Here is a 22,991-nt window from a genome sequence, read left to right on the forward strand (position 1 = left end):
AAGGCACTACACAAATGTAATTTTTTTGTTGTTTTTACAGACAGTGTGGTGTGTTACATTGGTAGGTAACCACCAATGACAGAACCAGTGTTTGTGCACTGTTTAACTGCTTTGGTGGCTCAGTTTTATTCGCAGGGCAAAATAGCACGGCTTAGGGTTGTTGCCTGCTTGGGTTTGGCTCAAGAAGCCTTTTTATTACTGTTCTGACCAGACCAGGCAGGCTGGAAAATTTCTGAACTTTTTTTAATGTCAGTTTTTCATTTAATTCTCTGGAATCCTGGTGCTTTTGGGCTCGGTGGTCTCTCAGTGTCAGTGTCGTCGTCTGGGGAACAGCATAGTTCCTGTCAACCTCTGCACAGCCTATGGCGACGCCGCCCTCCATCGATGCTGAACATTTCCAATTTGGGGCTTCGGACATCTTAAATCTTTCCTGACAGCTTCTTGAAGATTCCCGATTTTAAAAAAAAATGCTGTAGATCGTGCTTCTACCAAAATCATTCCTCTTGGCAAGAAGTGGCACAGTTGTGCTGGGGAGGAAAAAGAAAATACTTAACCTTCCAAGTCCAGATTTTATCGTGATTAGTTGTCTAGTTTCCTCTATTAGCTTACCAGCTATTAGAGAGTGCGATTTTACAAGAGGTTTCAGAGAAGCGTGCAAAATATTTAGATAGGGGATTTTGGCAGAGGGAAGGAGGCTCAAAATGAACAGTCAAGATCCCATTGGTATGATTTGATGCGAGAAGGGAGATAAGATTGGTCATTCACTGCACAGCTGTGTGTGAAACACTGCTGTGCGCAACTTGGCTGCCGTATTCACCCACAATCACTATGATTCACAGTAAATATACAGTCAATTCACTTTACAGTCTATTCTGTGAAGCGCTTTGAGACGTCTTGATGACATGATAAGGCACTATGTCAAATTTAAGGTTTATTATTAGTTTTCGTTGCGATGTTGTAAACTGTGTACGTTGTTCTTATGACATATTACAAACTGAGATAGAAGGGCGGGGGCGGGAGGGTGGAGTGGGGAAGAGAGAGGGAATTGCTTTTAAAGGGCATACGGAATGCTACCTCTTCCAATTTCTTTTTGTCTCCTTCCCCTCTCACCAATGCTGATGACAGCACAGCCAGCCTGGCTCATCGGCAGAACGTGGAAGGGAAGACCAGTTAAAGGGGGCAGGGAATCATCCTACGCTGCTCCTGTTACCCAGCAAACTAAAGCCCTAACTGGTAGGGTGGTCTGAGCTGGACAAGCAGCAAATAAACTTGTCAGACAGTGATATCAATGGCAAGCTATGCAGTTTTAGCTGGTTAGACTCCAGCAGTACCTCAGCACACACTCTGGGGTCCCCAAGCCTTGGCTCTTGCCAAACTGCGCCTAATACTTTCTGAAAATAGGTAAGCAGGATGCATCCCTCCAGGGAGAAAGTGTGCATACATACCATTTCAACAATCTATCTGGGATTTTATGTGTAGGTGGGCTGCAGAATTCTCAGCTTGTTTTGGATACTCTTAAGCATGGTGATGGGTTTCCGCATGTGTCAGACACCTACTTGACCAAAAAACAAATCACCATCAGAAACAATTCCCAGCAACAAGGGTCAGAAGCGTCCCAACCTCCAATCTCCATTGGGAAGCAAGCTCGAGAGTTTACTGCCGATTTTCTGTCTCTTTTGTATCTATGTTGCTTTCTTTCTTCCCTTTCTGAGCCCACACACACATAGTTTCAAGTCAAAATTATAAACTGCAGAAAGTAATTATTACTCAGAAATATATCTAGTTTGCGTCACGTCACCTCTGCTCCAGTCTGCCCCCTTTCTGCCTTTGTATTGGGGTACAGTTCTGCAAGACCTGATTCCCTTCAATTGAAATTTTTAAATACTTGCATAATTAGCAACGTATTTTTAAGAAGTCTTGCATGCTGGCTAAATTTAGTACTTGGTCTGTGTCAAAATTCACCAGGGAATTCAGCAGTGCAGGGGTTAATGGAAAGGCTAATTGCCCTGGTACGTGCAGGATTAAGTGAAGTAGCACAGGTTTTTGTGTCCACAATGGCTGGTGCACAAATTTGTTCTGACCTTAATTTGCTCTATTGCTCCAGTGAACACAAATGTAAACGTTAAAGTTTTTTTTTCAAATTTTTACATACAACCAAATGCGCACATTGGGTGTGGGGAAAGATTACAGAGCGCTGGGTATAAACTGGGATCAAGCAGTTTAGCATTCATTTGGCTCACGTGTCTGAATTGCATCAAAATCGCCCTTCAGTATCACTTAATTTATATAGAATTGAGAATATTGCACACATTCACTGTAACTGGAACAGATCCCAGTGGTGATATGGAAACAGTGCAGAGAGGAGCACATTTATGCAAACACAAGAAATTGTATTTATAAAGCATGGATGAAGGTCTTGCTGGCCTGAGGCGAGAGGCAATGTCGTGGAGGTGGGGAAGGCAGAATTGGGCGTTTATTTTTTCAAGAAAAAAGAAACGTCTGTTAGTCTACGCCATGGCCTTGTCTGTTTGTGATGCTATCATGAGGGTTAAAGAAATTATAGTGTTGCTGTATTCTGAAATCTGCAGCTGAGCAGCAGTGGTTCGGGGTCATGTGTATCTGATGTGTTTACTGGTATCCTGTTGCCAAACAGAAAGTTCAAAAGTAGGTACTGTAGCATTATACTGGAATTCTCTTAAGGCCAATGCTCTTTCACTTGTTTTATGCTGCCAGGTACAGTTCAACAGATGCTGTGCGACTGCACTGAATTTTATTATGCCCAGTAAGCTAGCAATGAGTTTAAGCTGTAGGTCAATCTGAGTTCTGCTGACATTTGCAAACCGCTGAGGTGTGACTCTTGCAATTCACAATGTCCTCAGAACATCTCTATGAATTGTAGCTTTGTTAACTTGCTGCTGTTTGTCTGTTAGCCAACTTATGTGTGTGGATGTTTCACGCGTCCTGTAAGTAATGTTAAAAAAAACTGTACTTCCAGGAACCCTACAAGTGCTGTATTTAGTTTATTTTACCTTACATCATACATCTGGAAAACACATTTATCTCACAGAAAAAAAATAGACATTTGGGAAAAATATATAGAAATTGAAGCTTTCTGAATGACATTACACACAGCTGCATTTTACTTGCCTGATAAAGACTTGCCCCTCTGTGAAGGACTGATTTGTTGTTGTGGCTTATAGATAGCTGTTTACTGATCCTGTAACTGCCTTTGTAAATTCATGACATGTTTTGTAACTTCTTTTCAGAAAGTTAATGTTTGTTTGTTTTAAATAAAGACATTTAATTTATTCTGCTCTTTGCACAGCTTATACAATGAGGACAGAAATTTGCTTCGAATTAGAGAACGGGAGAGGAGAAACCAAGAAATTCATCTCGACAAAGAACCCTTCCTTGAAAATACCCCTCTCTTTGGCGAGCCATACAAGGTAGGTTATAGAGTAGTTCACATTAATTTGACTTCATGTTTTTTGTCCTGTGTTACGCACATCTTTAACACTGCTTTGGACATTTAATTTATTCTGCATTTCCTATTTTGTGGTTCACAAGAGTTAAGAAGTACAGCAGTAAAAGGCTAGTTAGCTCTGTGCAGCTTCTTCTCCCAAGATCTGAGATTTAACTCTCGACAGGGAACAGTAACGTCTGAATGACATAACTCACTGAACTTAATATTACGGAATAAACTTAGCCTCAAAAGGAATGACCCGAGGTTGAATCAAAGGATAAAGCCAACAACAACAAAATCGCATTTGTATATCGACTTTCACGTCGGGAGGACGTCCCAAGGCGCTGGACAGTCAGTATTTTGGACCCGAGCTGGGGGTCGGGATCAGGGAGGGTAGAGGTCAGAGGGGGAAGGAGGGTGATTGAAGAGGTCTTCCACTTTTTTAAAAAAAAAATTAAATTTATTCTGCTCTTTGCACAGCTTATACAATGAGGCAAGGGAGGGGGCGAGGTGGAGAGACTTGCATTTAAGGGGAAGATAGATATAAACACGAGGGAGAAGGAAATAGAAGGATATGGATTTGGTGAAGACTCATGTGGCACGGACCATTTGGGTTGAATGGTCTGTTTCCATGCGGTACAATTTATGTAAATCTATGTAGTTTGTATGCTTCTCCCTGAAATATCAAATCAGTGTAAAAAAGCTTATGTAGCATTTAACAATACCAATTTATTAAATTCCACAATAAATAATTTTCTCCTCTGTTTCCTGAAGTAAATGCCAATGTCACATGCATATGCTTCTACAGAAAAGTATATTCATTTTCACAAGGGGATCCACATGTGGGTTACTGAGTCAATGTCTTGTTTTTCAATTTTCATGCAGACCGATAAAGGGGATGAACTTTCCAGTCGTATTCAGAATATGCTGGGCAACTACGATGAGATGAAGGATCTAATAAGTAATAAGTCGCATCAGAACCTCATTGGCATACCAAAAGGTGGAGTCAGTGTCATGTCTCAAGAAAAGAATCAGAGGTCATTTGGTCCAGAGAAAAACAATACTTTAATGCAAGCTTCTGTTCATAGCAACAATCCCTGCTCAATGGGACCTCCCACCTCGGTTCCAGCTGCAGGTAGCTGCTCTTCTCAAAATCAGAAAAAGACTGCATTGGTGGAACAGAACATCCAAAGCTCCAGCCATAACACTAAAAGCTCATTTCACAGCCGAAGCCAAGTTAAGGACAGCTGCCACAGTGGTCAGGAAAGTTACAGAAACCATCACGGGAGAAATGAACAGCAAACGGACACAGACAATCATGCCCAGGACCTGTCATCTCAACTGCAGCAATTTCAACCACTGTTGCCATTGTCTTCACCAATACTACCCTTGTCTCCCATACCATCATTATCCCCCATACATTCCAGTGAGTTTACCAATTCCAAGATCCCAACTAGCAATAATCATAACAAAGACTGCCCTCCAACAAAATCTCCTCAAGATCTGGATTTACACTCCTGTGATCCTGAGAGCTTGTCCTCTGGTCCGAATGTTCCTGTCCCCAGCCAACATTCATCTCAAACATTTCCATCGTGTTTACCATCAAAACCAAATATGATGCAGCAGAAGCCTACAGCATATGTAAGACCTATGGATGGGCAAGACCAAATCCCTAGTGAATCTCCAGAACTGAAACCTACTTCAGAGGATTACAACAGCGAATCGTACGGAAACATAGCTGAGATGAAAGCATGTGCCAGGGCAAAGCTGTCCAAGCTTAAAATTCCTTCTCAGCCAACTCAGGTTAGTGCATGTTGATAGTTTAGTTCCAATCTTTACTGATGCTTCTTCTGTGACTGTTGGTCAGGCATTTAGCTGCAATATTTATACTGAGACTCAAGTGGCTTCAGGATTCAAATGATGGTGAATTAGTCAGTGGATCCGTCTTTTTACAAAAGAAATGCTTTGATTTAATGATCTTGGATGGTATCCTTTCATTGGTGGAATTGGGGTCCAAGATTTTTGTTTGCTTTTGTAATTGGTGTTAAAATACATTATAATAATAATAATTCTTGCATTTGATATTGCACCTTATCACGTCTTCAAGACGTTTCAAAGAGCTTCACAGAATATACTGTAAAGTGTAGTGACTGTATATTTTGTGGGCATTACATAATTGGGACACAGTAGATGATACTTTACTCATCACTTAACATCTAATCTCTGACAGCAGTAAAAGATGCCTATTTTACAGTCTTTTGGATCTCAATAATATAGGCTTCCTGAGGCACTATTGGCAGCATCTGAATGAGCCACAACATGAAATGAACCCTCGAGGAAGCTTTGTCTTCTGCCATTGCCAAAATAATTAAGGGGTTGCAATGGCAAATGAGAGAAAATTTGAGTTCAGCTCTAACCCCATATATAAAGTATAACATGAAACTGATGTAATATACAACATTATTTAACAATGTGAATCAGTGCAAAATATATATAGGGAAAAAAATAGAACTTTAAAGCACAGAAGAAAACTATTTACCAATCGTGTCTGTGCCTTGGGACGTCCTCCCGACGTGAAAGGCACTCTATAAATGCAATCTTGTTGTTGTTGCTGTGCTGGCTCTTTTAACGAACAACCTTACAAGAAACAGAAGTGTGCACCACATTCTAGAAAAGGTCTGGTCAATGCTGTGTAGAAAATTCATTAGCACTTCCTGTGACTTGTGCTCTCAAGATCACAAGATCAAGATCCTATTTGTCATCTTTACTGCTGTCGCATCACTGTGCCGATACTTTCAGCAATATACCCACTAGTACGTCTAAATCCATCTTCTGCATGATGTCCTATTGCAGAAGATACAATTTAGGTTTTATTCCTGCTGTTAATTCTTTCTGAAATCATCATTCTGTATTTGTCCATATTAAATGGCAGCTCAATGTCTGTGACAGCTGAGAGTAAGTGATCAGAAGTGACTTGCCTATCATTTCTTGCTAATCAGTAAATTCTTTTTGGCACATGCAGTTTCTTGGCTGCTCATTCTGTGGCATTGTTCACAATTGCAAAGAATACTGACAGATCATATCTGGTTTAGCCACAATCCTTTGGAATTGTCTTTCAGCTCTGTGCTTCAATAATGTATCATTTTGTAGCTCAGTAGAGTTTATGGACATGAACTAATGTGTAATGGCATTGAGTCTTTATTGATGCACGTTTAGGACTGGGTTTAAGAAGTTCTTGCTGCATTTCCAATACAAAAAGCATGATAGAAAATAATGTTTTGAAATCTGCTAAAATGTATGAATCCAGAAATGTCACACTTATTAATGGTGCTACAGTGCTCATGTAAATATGGCTTTTGTTATTATAATCCTTCAAAAGTATGGTCTCCAATGACTGGTGGCAGTGCATTCACCAATACTGTCAATCTGCCAATAATTTGCTCTTGTAAAAATGGCCCAAAACTAGCTTATCCACTGAGTAGCTGAAACTTGCTGACTTGGAAGAGTACCAGAGTCATATTTATGTAGCAGTGTACAATACTAATGTTGGGGAGTGGAAAATCAGCGAAAGTTCCCGCCTCTCACTATCCACAGACCTTCCCAGGTGTGGACGTATGGCGTTCAGGGAGAATAGATTTCGGACTTTGCTATGACTTTCCCCCACAACCCAACCATGAATTGCTTATTAATAATAATAATAATTCCTGGATTTGATATAGCCCTTCACAGAATATAGTGTAAAGTGGATTGACTGTGTATTTTATGGGTGAAATGTATCAACTTAGACTATGTGATTCCAAGTCCCGACGTAGGGCTTGAACCCACAACCTTCTGACTCAAAGGTGAGAGTGTTACCACTGGACCAGGCTGACAAATCAGCTGGTTAATAATACTTGCTAACACTTGCTATCAAGCCTCACAGATGAAAAATGCCCACTTGGACCAAGTACCAGGACTTTGAACCAAGTACCAGGGTTGGCACTCCAATAAGACATTAAACCGAGGCTCCGTCTGCTGCTTGAAAAGAGAAGGTAATTTATCCTGCTGTCCTGGCCAACAATCCCCCAAATTAAAAAATGGTCATTCACTTCACAGCTGTCTGTGGGACCTGCTGTGCACAAATTGGCTGTTGTATTTGCCGACAAATACAGATTCACTGCACTTAACAGTAAAATCCTGTGAAGTGCATTGTGCCACCAGGATAAGTCACTTTATCAAGCGCAAAGATTATAGTAATTGTCTCTTGGACCAAGTACTAGAGGGTTAATTATACCTGTGAAACTATACCTCTGTAGAAGTATGGAGTCGAACTGTCAGAACACTTTCAGAAAAGAAGGGAATAAAATTAAACTGTATAAGCAAAAGAAAAACTTCCAAGCAGAGCTGTACTCCTCCTACACTATAACAAGCCTGATTCCGAGATGGGTTGGACTGAGCAGCCTGCAGCTATCCATGGGACTGCCACTGTGTAAATCTGAGAGCTGCGGAACTGGCTGGGTGGAGCACAAGTGCACATTTCTTACACACGTTAGCAGTTTTTAGTATAAAAAGCAGTTGAAAGCAGTTGAAAATGATAAATCGGCACAAGGGGCAGATGAACAGTTTGTCCTGGCTAGCAGTTCCTCAGATAAATTGTTACTCACTTCATGGCTGTTTGTGGAACATTGCTCTGTGCCAATTGGCTGCTTGCTGCGTTCATCCACAAACACATAGGTGCTACATGATACGATAAAAGCTTGTGAAGCGCTTTGAGACATCCTCCCGACATCTAAAGGAACTATGTGAAGTGCAAGCATTATTGCTTCTACTTAGACAAGTGAAGCACTGATCACTTTGAGGGAGTTGATCAACATTTCGAAAATTTAGGGAGACTGTAAACAAGCAAGTGTGCTTCCCGTGGAATGGAAATGGAGACCTGAGTAGCATCCACAGACCCTTTGACCTGTATTGGAAGCAAAGTGGAAGATTATTGTATGAAATAACCTAATAAATGTCAAGTGTAGACACATTCATGAACTCTAGTGACCTTGTATTTTCCAGAGGTACAATATAAGGGTATTGCTAAAGTCTTTTTTCACTCTCATTTAAAGAAAATATACTGTTGCTACACTTGGTTCATAGGCTACTTGAGCACCTAGAATTGGTGCTCAAGTACCTTGAGGTTGAGATGTCGAGGATATACTTTGTCCACAAAATATACAGACAAATCACTTTACAGTGTATTCTGTGAAGCGCTTTGAGATGTCGCCACAAAGCGATAAGACACTTTATCAAATGCAAGGATTATTATTACTTGGCGGGTGGAACTCCAAGCAGCAGTGACGACAACCGACAAAGCTGCAAATTGATCTGAATGTATTAGTCTCGCAGGTTGCAGCTTTTTTTTCCTGTCCAAAGGGCTTCACCAAATTTACAAGGAAATTCTGGGCGGGCCAGCAACGCCTGTAACTTAGTTCTATCCAGCAGCAACACTTCAATCATGAATACATACCCCATCATGCAGAATTGACCGAAGATTTAGTCTCTTTCCTTCCAATTGATTGAACAGTCTGCTCAGGAGATGGTCTTAATCTCGTCATCAGTCAACCGTGTTGGTTTGTTTAGCTTCCAGTGCAGTCCCTTCCCTTCACCATAATTATCTGTGAAGTACTTTGAGATGTTTTGATATGCTGAGGTGCTATAAAAGTGTACAAGTTCTCTCTTATAGCATGGCCTCCAGAGTGAGGGCATCTGCTAGAGTCAAAAAAATCAGATTCTCATTTTACAACCCACACCCCCCCCCAGCCCCATCCAAAATCATATCCCATTTTTATTACCTCTAGTTTTTAAAATTATTTTTAATATTGGTGCATTTTACAAAGAAGTGTTTGGTATAGCACACTTGAAGGTGATAACTGACTTTTGCAAAGTTTGAATTTCATATGGTTTTACAGTAGTAGTGACTGTACTTGTTGGCGCACAAGGGAGCCAAATTGTGCACAGCAGTGTCCATGCTCAGCCATGAAGTGAATGACTGAGGATACCTTGAAGATTGTTGGGCAAGATATCAGTGGGAAAAAACCCTTCTTTTTTGAGCAGAGCCATGCAATCTTTAACATCCACCTGAAAGGCAGATTGGATCTCGGTTTAAGGTCTCATCCAAAGGACAACATGTTGAAAAATACAGCGAATATATATTTCTTTACCCAGTTGGTAATTAACTACTGGAACAGGCTACTGGGAAGGGTGGTTGAGGCCCAGATTCTGCACTAATTAAAAAACAACTTGATGTTGTGATGGGAGGAAGCAGATTTGATATTCAGAAAGGAGATCAGATGTTTTTATTTGGTAAGCGAAGTTAGACCCCACTCCCACCCTCTAAGCCGAATTAAACCAAGTCATGTTCCTCAAACAAGAACTAGAGTTGTCAAGCAAACAACCTTTTTCCCACCACACAATCTAGGTCCTAGATCATGAAAGGATGACAAGGACCTGATTCCTTTCTTCATGACCACCTGAACAAATCATGGGGGTGTGATCACCTCTCTGGCCTGAGCCTAGTGACCAAGTGTGCAAATTGTGGTAAACCTGTCCCCCCCACCTCCCCTAAGATATCATCATGGAGTCCTGTAGCTCAGTGGTTAGAGCACTGGCTTTGCAAGCGAGAGACCTGGGTTCAATTCCAGGCAGAGGGCGAAACCTTGGGCAAGTTTCCTTACTCCACACAGAGCCTAATAATAATCCCGCCAAAAACCAAAAACAATAATAAATTGGTCATTTTCAATCTACGACTGTTTGTGGGACATTGCTGTGCGCAATTGGCTGCCGCGTTCGCCCACAAATATACGGTCAATTCACTTTACAGTATATTCTGTGAAGCGCTTTGGGACGTCCTCCCGACGTGAAAAGCGCTATATCAAATGCAAGGATTATTATTATTATAATAAAGGGGGGAGAATCAGAGAGGGGGACATACTACATTTGATCTTAGACCAAAAAACAAGAGTTGATATTCAGAGAGGAGATCAGATGGGCCAAAGGGACTTCTTCATCTGAACCTCTCCTGTGATATTGTATACTATGTGGCTTGTGAACATTTGTCCCTTGTAGTAAATATTCATGTAATAAAACTACTGGCTGGCAAAGGAAGCAATGAAACACTGGACATATGACTAAATTCTCACTTAAAAAACAGGGTAATGTTCTTACTGGTTCGGTTTATGGGTTATATTCCTGTAATTTTGATTTGATGATTGAGCTTTTAGAACAAGCAGTAACCTTGCAGGAACACAGTTGCATTGCAGTGACATTTATATGTCTAGAGAGATTCTTTGGTTTGGATACTCTTAAGCATGGTGATGGGTTTCCGCATCTGACCCAAAAAAATACTCTTACTTTGATTTTTCCAAAACAAATGTATCTGCTGAACTACACGTCTATTGCTGGAGAATATTTGTCAGTATCATTTCTGTTTTGTTGCTTCAGTGACAGAAAGGCTACGTACTTGAAGCAGTATTTCAGTATTTCATTTATGTATTTTTCAAGACACCTGGCTGGATAGCCTCTTATATCCTCTTATACATGGAAATTCCAGAGATATTTGTTTATATTTGGAATGGAATATGCACTCTCTCCGCATCCTGCTTAACCTAATTCCGGAAACTATTAGGTGCAGGTTGGCAAGAGCCAGAGTGTGTGTTGGAGTATTATTGGAGTCTAACCAGTTAAAATAGCATAGCTAAACTGCAATTATGTTTTAAAAAAAACGTACATCTACAATATTTACAGTTTCAGGTTAAATCCATACTTTAGCAGAGTTGCATTGCTCTTGCTTCCAGATCGTGAATCATTGATTGTTTTCCTAGAATTTGCATTATCTCTGCAAGACAAGTTAGGACAGGCCGCAATATATTCGTGTTCAGCCATCAGACACACCCCAGATGAAAGATACTTATTTGTAAGCAGTACTACATTTGGATGAACCACTGTAGATTACAGTATCCAATGCCTGATAAGCACGGAAGGCTATTTGAACTTTTCTAAAGTAAATGTTAACCATTCACCAATACAAAAACTTCTAGTGCAGGTCGTACAAAGGAAGTGCAGGCTTTACAATACCTGACTTAGTGCAATATGTTGCTGCTGAAGTAGCTTTCATATCGGGTTTGTATATAGAGAATTTCTCTTTTCCAGTACAAAATGTGCTGGTTCTGGTCCCATTGCACATATACTTCAGCAAAGTCAATAACTTTTAAAACTTGACTTATTGTATATTATAGCTGAAAACTTGTACAATTACTTTTTGTTCAAAAAAATGTAATCTCAACACAAAGAACAAAATTCAACATAAACATGGATGAGTTGCTTGGGACTAAATTTCCTTTCTTCTCAACCACCATCCACCCACCACACCCACACACGCACACACATACACTCACTGATTTGCTCACATGACAGAAATGTAGTCCAAAACCTGATGATGTGGAATTGTTCAATGTTGTATGTGTACCATAGGTTGTATTGTCTACTGTAGTATGAAAATCTTGCCGGTGACCTTGGGTGTACAGTTTTAACGAATAGCTTTTTTCTTTTTCCATTTTAAATTAAAACCTGGTAACAGAACAGACGGTACTCAACTTAGTTGTCCTTTTCCAAATTCTACATTGCAGTATTATAAACTGAATTTAGTTGGAGCTTTCACCTACTGTTTTGCAAAATACAATGCATCAGCCTGAATCAGTGGTAGCACTCTATCCTCTGAGACAGAAGGTTGTGAGTTCAAGCCCCACGTCAGGACATGGAATCACATTGTCTAAGCTGACACTCCACTCCAATGCAGTACTGGGGGTGTGTTGCATTATCAGAGGTGCCATCTTCAGATGAGACGTTAAACCAAGGTCTGATCTGTGTGTTTAGGTGGATGCATAATTAAGATCCAATGGCACTATACGAAAAGAGAAGGGAGTTTCTCCCGGTGTCCTGGCCAACTATACCTCAAATAAAATTGGTCATCGCTCCATGGCTGTTAGTGGGACACTTCTGTGCGCAACAGGCTGCTACGTTTCCGTACAGTCAATCTACTTTACAGTATATTCTGTGAAGCGCTTTGAAATAACATGATAAGGTGCTATATCAAATGTAAGGATGATTATTTTATTAAAGTACTAGGTTGTTCCTTCTTGAAGTCCTGTAGCTCAGTGGTTAAAGCACTCGCCTCGCAAGCGAATGACTTGGGTTCTGTTCGCAGCAGGGCAATATGTTGGGCAAGTTTCCTTATCCACACGCCTCTGTTTACCAAAGGAACCCAGTTGTTAGTCGATTGGCGGATCGCTTTTCCGGAGATAATAACCCCTCAAGAAAAATTTGGTCATTCAATCCACGTCACTCAGTGGGACACTGCTATGCTCAATTCACTGCTGCGTTTCACGAATTGAGCAATTGATACGATCAATTCATTTTACAGTATATTCTGTGAAGGATTTGAGAACGCTATATCAAATGCAAGGATTACTATTATTTTTTATTATCCATAATTGCATTTTGTGTTTTTAACCCTTTCAGTATTCACCTACAAATAATTACCTAGAAAATATAGTCCCTATATTTTTGCAGTAAATCCTGTGAAATGCTTTGAGTCTTCCAGGTAACAAGAATTATTATTGTTATTATTAGCTGTGTTTTGAAATAACCCCTTAGTCAGTAAATTTAATGTGACATACAGAATACAGTGATAGGCGCTGACTGAGGTAAACACACATCTCATGGGACACATTGATTGCTAAGCTGCTAGAGTCAGTAAGAGATGTTGTCTGGGGCGGGAAGGAGGACAAGGTTCAATCGTGAGGGTGGTAGGCAGTTTGGAATTTTCCAAATGATTTAATACAGGCATTCCAGAAATCTCTGCAGAGCCTTTCCACAGAAGATTATTTGTGAAGTGGCTAGATTTTTATGTTAGGCTGGAGGGAGTGTTTAAAGTGGATAGATTTTGTCTGTGGACTGGAGAGAGTGGGCTTGAGGGACCAAATGGTCTTTTTTTCTGACTTTGTGCTTTGTTATAGACCAGTATGGTATAAGAGTTGATGCCTGGTCTGTGTTTTAATTGGTCTCAGCAGGAGTAGGAATTGTCTTGTACAATTAATCTCAGTGTCCCCAAAGGAGAGAGGGAGAAGAGCCTGGAGCAGTGTCGGAAGCAAAGGATTAATATGTCAAAGTAAATTTGGAAAGGGGGCTGGAATAAATGAGTGCAAACCACCATTAATTGGAAGAAGTGATTTGAGTTTTATAAAGTTATTGAGTTTGAAACTCAGTTCGTATAAGGCAGAGAAGAATAATAGTGGATTGGTTTGCACAGTAATAATAATAATAATAATAATCCTTGCATTTGATATAGCGCTTTTCACGTCAGGAGGACGTCCCAAAGCGCTTCACAGAACACACTGTAAAGTGAATTGACTGTATATTTGTGGGCGAACGCGGCAGCCAATTGCGCACAGCAATGTCCCACAAACAGTCGTAGATTGAAAATGACCAATTTATTATTGTTTTTGGATTTGGAGGGATTATTATTAGGCGTGTGGAGTAAGGAAACTTGCCCAAGGTTTCGCCCTGTCTGGAATTGAACTCAGGTCTCTCGCTTGCAAAGCGAGTGCTCTAACCACTGAGCTACAGGACTCCACAGTGATGAAGCAAGAGGGCTTGAAGGCTTCCTTGATGTGTGATAGAATTGTGGCGGGATGTCCATGGTGAAGAGGAGTGTACGGGGCGGAAAACCTGAAATTGTTGAAGTAGTGCAGGGAATGAAAATGCCTCAGAAGGTGCTTCTGTTTGTACATAAAATAACATGTTCATCACCACCCAGCCTCCAGCTGTCCTCCAAACTCTACATCTTGGCTCTTACTCTCTTGGCCTTGCCTCAACTCCTCTATGTCTCCTCCTCAGGCTGCCAAGATGATCCACCCTTGCTTTGATCGTGTCCAGCCTTTATTATAGAAATATACGAGTAGGCCATTCAGCCCCTCGAACCTGTTCCACCATTCAATAAGATCCTGACTGATCTGTACCTCACTTTCAATTACCCACCCTTGCCTCATATTCCCTTGATACCTTTACCTAACAAATATCTGTCCACCTCAGTCTTGAAAATTTGAATGGATCCAGTATCCACAGCTATTTTGGGGAGAGAGTTCCAGATTTCCACTACTCTTTGGGTGAAAATCCCCTGCTTGCTGGAGTCCTCAGCTCTTTTCTACAAAGATACACACCATCCAGAACCCAGCTCATATAGACTCCCTCCTCAGGTTCCGCAAGCTCATCACCCCATCCTTGCTCTGCTCCACTGGCTCCCCATCGGCCAGCAGATCGAATTCAACATCATAGTCCTCGCTTTCAAATTCCTCCATGGCCTGTTCCAACCTACCTCTGTGTCCTTATGCAATCTTACTGCCTTCCGCTCAGCACACAGCAACCTGCTTCATGTCTCCTGCCATACTGCCTCCATAAATAGTGGGCAAGTTTTCAGCTATTTTGCCCCCACTCTCTTGAACACCATCCTGGACTCCCTCCACCTTGTCCTCCCTCCCCACCTCCAAAGCCTGTCTTTTAATCTTATTTGTGATTGCTCTGTTACTCACTTTGTCACCTTCTCCTCAAACCCCCATCCCAGGCTCCCAGTCAGCTGTGTGAAGCCCTTTGTGGGATGCTCCCACTGTGAAAAGGGGCCAAAATAGTTTTGATGAGTTGAATGGCTTCTGCCCTAATGCACTATTGAAGGTTGGACAAGGAGAGTGTGAATCAACAAAGTGGATCTGAGTTAATCGGGGCAGGAGCAAGATGGGTCTGCCAGGATGGTCCAGTTTATGGCCAGGATGGTCATTTCCACTATGGGAAATGATGAGATCGAACGCAGTGGAGAAAGATCACAAGGAAACTGGCTTGTAATTCAACTGTAGAGTTGTCAACAATAACAATAAATTACATTTGTATAGCACCTTTCACATCAGGATGACGTCCCAAAGGGCTGTAAATCAAGAGGAAGATGGGAAGAAGTCAGATACCATTTACTGTCTTTTTGCCACACCCATGATATGTTATTCTACATGAGGGACCCATATAAATGGAAGTTGTTGTTGATACTGAAAAGAAATGCACTAATAGCACATCAGTGAATCAGACAGTAGTTAGTGTTCAAAAGGGAACAGGATAAATACCAAAAAAGGAGTAAACTACAGGAGTATGAGGAAAGGGTAGGTAAATTAACCTGAAAGAATTGCTCTTTAAGGAACCAGGGCAGAAACGATGGGTTGAATGGCCTTTTTCGGTGCTGTGAATTTCTATAGTTCTAAATCTTCTCCAACATCTAACCTACTAAAACGGATTTATCTGCTAATAATCAATTTTAAACAATGTAACTGTCATCTTTATATTTATTCTTTTCTACAAATACTATTCTGTCTTCTAACAATTTTTTGTCATTTGTTTTCACCTGCAACATTTTTACTTGCCTTTCCTCTTCCATCTCCTGCATCCCACTATACATTTTATAGTTGGGAATACATCTATTTCTCTCTGTCATGTTTTTTCATGAATTGAAAATGACTTAAAGGGGCTGGTTTTGCAGTCGGTGAAAAGCAAAGGCGGGTAAATTGTTTGTATGCTCGAGAGCAGCTCCAAGCTAGTGTCTAGTGCTTCAGGCAACTTTTAAAAATAAAACTGTGTTGGAAAATCCATGCTGGAGGTGAATCGGAAGATAATGGCTAGTGTGAGATTTGTTGAAAAGACAATGTTGCCATTGTAATCAAAAGCCTAGTGGGTCACTGCTTTAAATTAATTTTAACGTGCTCTTTACAAACAATTGCAAATAAGGAATTAGTCGGAAACTAACGTAGAATTGGCACCTGAGGATGTGTGGGTGTGGTCAATAGATTAAGGCTATTTATCTTGGCGTCTTAAAGACGTGTGTGTCACAAGGCTCCCTGTGGAGGGGGGGAAGGAGGAGATGAAAGGGAGGGAGAGTGAAAGAACATTTTCCAGGTGTTGTGGTTCGCAATAAATGCACAGTTTAAAGGAACTGACGAACAAAATTCAGTTTTACTTGAGGGAAACTGTTTCAGCAACTTTTATCGTTTAAAAATTGCATCTTTTGACTGCTTGTGCAGAACAGCTGATACCTTGCCAAGAGAGCCAGATGTTGTCGATTTCAGTGGCTCAGACCTTTTTGGAGGTATACGAGCATTGCTAGGCAACCATTACTTGATATGGTATTTCAGGAGCGCAGCCAAGGGAGCTCTGTCTGGAAGCACATGTTGCTTCTCGTAGCCCTGCACTAGAAGAGATTAAAAGCCTTTCCTGCTGGAGTTAGCACTGTGACAGCGAGTACAAAGAACGTGACCTGCTGATGTTGATATGAACGGACAAGCAAGGCTCTGCAAAAAAAAAACGGGAAATCACGTTGCCAAGCTAGTGGATAAAGAGACATGTTTACTAGGGTAAGTTCTACTGTAGAAATGTAGCCCATGATTTTTACAGCACCCCCAGCCAGCCAGCAATAAAAGATCAATCTCTTAGTGACTAATGTGCTCACAGCATTTTGCAGTCGTCTGATTTTTGAAGTATTTTATAACTTTTGTTTTTGATGGTGGCTGTCACATTTAATGTTCCAGTCATCCATACTGTTTTTTTTAACAAAAAGACTGTACGCAACAGAAGGTTATTCGAAGTGCAGGTCCAAGATAACATCCTTGCTCTCTTTTCATGCAGTTCTCCAGGGTTTCCCAATACAGTACAAACAATGCATGGCTATTGAGTTGTGTAAACATTGGAGTTGGACTTACTTAAGCAGAATTCACTAGAGCAGATCCTTCTTAATCCTATTCACATACAAACGCACAGATTGTTTGTGGCAGTTTCCTTCCCTCCGCTCTTGAAGGTTTTGCAACATTTTGAGTTGTGCTGGTTCCCTGCTGGAAACTCCCATGTGCACATGCAATGATGGAAGGAGAAGGGAAGGGGAAATGACGACATCACACAGAATTTGCAATGATTTACTTGGGTCCTGGCACAGCCATGAAATTAACTTAGCGCTGCCCATTTGCCAGCACCACCACCTTTGGTGCATCTCTTCCAGAGACTTATGGGAACATGGCAGTTTGCACCCCACATAGAAAAAGGAATAGGCCATTCAGCCTCTTGAGGCTGTTCCGCCATTCTATAAAATCATGGCTGATCTGTACCTCAAGTCCAATTACCTGACTTTGCCCCATATCCCTTAGTACCCTGACCTAACAAATAGCTATCCAGCTCAGTCTTGAAAATGTGAATGGATCTAGCATCCACAGCCTTTTGAGGGAGAGAGTTTCAGTATACTTGCAGTGTGTGTGACTTTGTGTACCCCGTTTATTTAGTGCACAATTGCTCATGGGAGCTTGCAAATGCAAGACTCCAGTTGATGCCAACTGGAATGGCTGAAACTACCACAAGATAAGATGGTAATGTCTTCACTGACGTGATCAGCGTATGACTGTGTTGCCAGTGACCAAACAGGATAAGAACAGGCGGGGTTTTCCACACCTTAAGTATGCTCCATATCCACTTGGTGTTGCTACGATTTCTCATCTTTCCACTACTGCAGCTCAACCCCAACACTGATCCATGGGGCTATAATAATAATCCTTACATTTGATATACCAACTCTCACATCAGGAGGATGTCTCAAAGTGCTTCACAGGTTATTCTGTAAAGTGTATTGACTTTTGTAATATATTTTGTTGGTGAACACAGCAGCATTAATCACAATGTCATTGACCAATTTGATTTGGGGTGGGACACTGAGACCTTCTCTGGTCAAATGGTACCATGGGAGCCTTAATACGCACCTGAACAGGCTAATGTAAGGGTCAGTCTAAGCTATACGAGTTCAAAGTCCTGATGTGGGGCTTAAAACTACAACCTCTGACTCTGAGGGGGGAACGGTATCAATTGAGTCAAGCTGACACAACTAAATGCTCAAAAGCAGAGATTTGTATACGCCAGCACAATAAATTCACTTTTTCTTTTACAAAAAGCCTAGCAGAAGCTGCCAGACTTTTCTCATTAGGATAATCCTGTACATAGTCTCTGGACAATGACATTGGTTTTATTATCTTTTAAGAATGGGTTGTTAGCACATTCTAGAGCTCTTGCGACTGTGAACCCATTAATGAGCATGATGTACAATCAGAGGTTGCTGAACATTGTCCTGTACTTTGTGTTGCTAACGTCTGTTGAAAAGCACCTTTGAACACATGTAGCACTGCTGCTTTTAGCTGATGGTTTAGCTGCCAGCAGCAGTGTTGTAAAAGCAGTGTAGAATGATCATTTGTCAGTGGCACCCTTCACTGCTGCTACTTGTACTAGATTTGGTTTTAACCATCAATTGCATTGCTGCCGCCGGCCTGGTCAGTCAAGCATGTGTCATCAGTGATGCGCATGCAGCTTTGAATGTGGTGACTACATTGACCACATGGTAAACAATATCTACTGAGGTCCTTTGGATGAGATGCCAAACTGAGGTCTAGTCTTCCTGTTCAGGTGGATGTTAAGGATGCCATGATACTATTATTAAAAAAAAGGGAATTTCTCCTGAGCAACAATCCCCCTGATAAAATTGCTCATCCAATTCTTGGCTGTTTTGGGGACATTGCTCTATACAAATTGGCTACCGTATTCGTCTACAATATATACAGTCACTACACGTTACAGTAAATCCTGTGAGGAGCTTGACAAAGTGATGAAGTTATATCAAATGCAAGAATTATTATGTAAATGTAACTGATTGTTAAGCAGCCTAGGATTTGTCTAGCCAGCCCTGCCCTACTCATTAAGTTGTGGTCTATATTTCCAGACTGCCTAGACACCCATCAACAAGTCCCTTTGATTACCATTGAGCTGCCCTCTTTAGTGATGGGTGTCTCATTTGGAAGAACCAGTTCATCTGTTACATGTAGTAATAATAATAATCCTTGCATTTGATATAGCACTTTTCACATCTTTGAGACGTGTCAAAGCACTTCACAGTGCAGTGAATAAAGTGAATTGACTGCATATTTTGTTGGCAAAACACGTGCATGATTAATTGTAAGTCCTGTGCTGGCTATTTTAAGACATACAGTATGTGCATTATTTTGATTGTTTCAAGTGAATGTTGTGATATAGTTTGAACTTAGTTGTGTTTGCATTTTGAATGGTTAAATTAAGAAATAAAATATTACCTTTAAATAGAAATACAATACCATCGAGAACTGAAGGTGCTTTCTTTCAGATGAGATGTTAATTCCAGGCCCCAATTACTCGTTCAGGTGAATGTTAAAATTCTCATGGCACTTTTACAAAGAAGAGCAGAAAGTTCTCCCGTTATCCTGGCCAAAGTTCCTGTGTCATTCAAATTCATTAAAAATAATTAAATTGGTAATTTGTCTTATTACCGTTTGTAGTACTTTTGCTCGCATACGTTACCTGTCGTGTTTGCTCACATAACATCAGGCTTCAAAGTAATTCATTTTGTGAAGCCCGTTGAGCCTGTTCATTGTGATAAGGTAGTATTTCACATAGAAGTATTATAACCCCTCTACTGGGAGGTACAACCTGCTCTCTATTAGACAAGGCTGAACCACTTTATCCCGAGTCTCTGCTGCTTCTTTTAAACAGTGGAATGAAAGTCTTTGTACAAGTACCAATGGAGTGACGTTAGTTATGTGCAATTTCAGCAAAAAAACATGGGTCGTGGGATTTGGGAGTTATTATTGGCACTTCAATTTGTTTCCCGCCAGTAAAAACAGTTGAGTGCTATCAACAAAAACAACTACTACAGAGCAGATTCAGAAGGGGTAAAACTGCAAATTTCTTAAATTAGTATTTTATGACTATGGTATCCTCTCCACCGCTTTTCTCCCCCAGCCCTCATTTTCTCTCCCCTTAAAGATATTGATTCCAGCTGACATAAGAAAATCATTCTTACATTGGATATTGCATGTTACCAGATCATCCAAACGTTTCAAAGCGTTTCCCACGATTTATTATAATGTGCAGTGAATGTATCATTTATAGGCGAAGGTAGCAGCCAATTTGCGCACAGCAATGTCCCACAAACAGCCATGGAGTGAGTGACCACATTCATTTGGAGGATTGTTGTCAGGACACAGTGAGAAATTCATTTATCTTTTTGAGTAGTGTCATCCACCTGAATCCGCAGTTTCGCATCTCAACAACAAACAACAACTTGCATTTATGTGGTGTTCTTCATGCAGGCTCCAAACCGTGACACACCCCATATTTCCCATGTGGGAAATAGAGCCACAATGTTTTTTCTTTGCTTTTCAATGTGCTGTTTTGGGTCATGACATTGAGTTAGGATGCAACAAGGGGTGGAATAACCTTGCTTGGCTTTTAGCACAAACATTGTGGAAATGTCACCAAATGCTCACCGATGACTCAGTATATCTATTTTATATATAACAACATATATAACTGTCCAGAGTTAATTTAATTTTGACCTCTCTCTCACACACACATACACACTCTCTCATTCTTTCAAGGAGCTTTCAAATACTATATTTTAAGTACATAAAAGTACCAATAGAATAATTAAAGTGATTATCAGTTTATGAATTCAGCTGTAAAAGTGGTAACTCAAAAGTGGTCACAGCTTAGATGGTATGAGTAATAAAGAATACAGTGGAGAGTAGCTTCACTGAGATCGTCTGGGTTTGGATCTGAAGAACACAATTAAGGGCAGAGTAAACCGAGCAAACAAACTCTGATAACCCTATCTTGGACATTGGGTGCACAAAATGGGAAGGTGGTCCATATTAGCCCTAACATCCCTCAATTTTGAGTTCAAAATTGTGAGCCAAAAATAATTTTAAGATTCATATGCACTTCCCTGAAATATCTCTGACCAATCTGGATAATTTCAGATTTAAAGGGCAGTATCTAGTAAATGGCATAATAGACCATGGCTCTCAGTGCTACAATACCCTTGTTATGTTACATATTTGGAAATGGTATCTTATGTTGCACCCAAACCACATGATTAGTATTCCAAAGAGGTTTAGTTTCTAGGTCAGCTGGGTGTCTTGATACAAGTGGAAATCACTCCGAGATTAAATCTACATTTCCAGCTCTCAAAAATTCACACAAGGCCAGTTTCTGTTTGTTAGTTCTGGAGTGCATAATCCCTCCAGGGAGAAGGGTGAGGCAACATAGCCTTCTGTAGAACACATAAGAACATAAGAAATGCTAGACGAAAAAAAGAGCAACCTCCATCTAGTTTGCCTTCCACCTTCCTGGCGGTCGCATACACATATGTCCCCTTTGTACCCTATACCATAATGTTATTTCCTAAATGAAAACTATCTAATCTGTATTTGAAGGATTCAACGCTTCTTGCTTCAACCGTCTCCCTAGGGAGCCTGTTCCACAGGTTTACTATTCGCTCACTGAAGTAATGTTTCTGTAGATTTGTTCTGAATTTACCTCCCTTTAATCGCAGGCCGTGTCCTCTGGTTTTACTATTTTGAAACAGCCTATCATGATCTATATTGTCTAGCCCCTTTAGAATCTTAAAGACAGCAAACATTTTGCCTCTCAAGGAATAAGGAAGTCACATATGTCCTGGAAAATAAAAACCTAAATGGGGTAGAGGAGCAAAGGATCTAGGGGTACATAGACACAATTCACTAAAAGTAGCAACGCAGGTTAATAAGGCCATAAAAAAGCAAACCAGGAATTGGGGTTCATTTCTAGAGGGATAGAAATGAAAAGCAGGGAATTTATGATAAACTACTATAGAACGTTGGTTAGACCACACTTAGAATATTGTGTGCCGTTCTGGTCCCCACATTATACAAGGGATGTGGAGGCACTGGAGAGGGTGCACAGGAGATTCACAAGGCTATCCCAGAACTGAGATGTTATGCCTATCAGAAAAAGCTGAACGTACTTGGACTCTTTTCTCTTGAAAAGAGGAGGGTGAGGGGTGACCTGATAGAGGTCTTTAAAATGATGAAAGGTTTTGATAGGGTAGACATAGGGACGATGTTTCCACTTGTGGGGGAAAACAAAACCAGGGGCCATCAATATAAACTAGTCACAAATGATCAAATAGAGAAGTTGGAAGAAATTTCTTCACACAGAGAGTTGTGGGAATGTGGAACATGCTACCACAAGGAGTCATGGAGGTGAATAGCATAGATGTATTTAAGGGAAAGCTAGATAGCTACATGAGGGAGAAAGGAATAGAAGGTTATGCTTGAAGGCTTAGTTGAGGAAGAGCAGGAGGAGGCTCATGTGGAGCATAAACACCGGCCTAGACCAGTTGGGCCAAATGACCTGTTTCTGTGCTGTATATTCTAATGTAATGTATTCTCTTTTCCAGCGTGAATATGCCGAAATTACTTAGCAGCTCCTCATAGTTCAGTCCCTTCATTCCCTAAATCATTTTGGTTGTCCTCTTCTGTATCCTCTTGATTTCTCCCATATCCCTTTTGTACTGCAGCGATCAGAACTGTACACAGTA

The 22,991-nt window shown here is 40.8% G+C and overlaps 1 protein-coding gene across 6 annotated transcripts in view; it reads left to right on the forward strand.

The window, feature by feature from the left end:
- Positions 1 to 22,991, forward strand: part of LOC103180863 (AF4/FMR2 family member 4) — a 98,853-nt gene that overhangs the window by 39,007 nt on the left and 36,855 nt on the right. For all 6 annotated transcript variants that reach the window (XM_042340204.1, XM_042340221.1, XM_007896933.2 and 3 more), the window contains 2 exons: positions 3,326 to 3,446; positions 4,349 to 5,266. In XM_042340204.1, the coding sequence (XP_042196138.1) occupies positions 3,326 to 3,446; positions 4,349 to 5,266 (1,039 nt within the window). The remainder of the gene's footprint in view (positions 1 to 3,325; positions 3,447 to 4,348; positions 5,267 to 22,991) is intronic.

This window comes from Callorhinchus milii, unplaced genomic scaffold, assembly GCF_018977255.1.
Source record: "Callorhinchus milii isolate IMCB2004 unplaced genomic scaffold, IMCB_Cmil_1.0 Scaffold1, whole genome shotgun sequence".
Classification (NCBI taxonomy): domain Eukaryota; kingdom Metazoa; phylum Chordata; class Chondrichthyes; order Chimaeriformes; family Callorhinchidae; genus Callorhinchus; species Callorhinchus milii.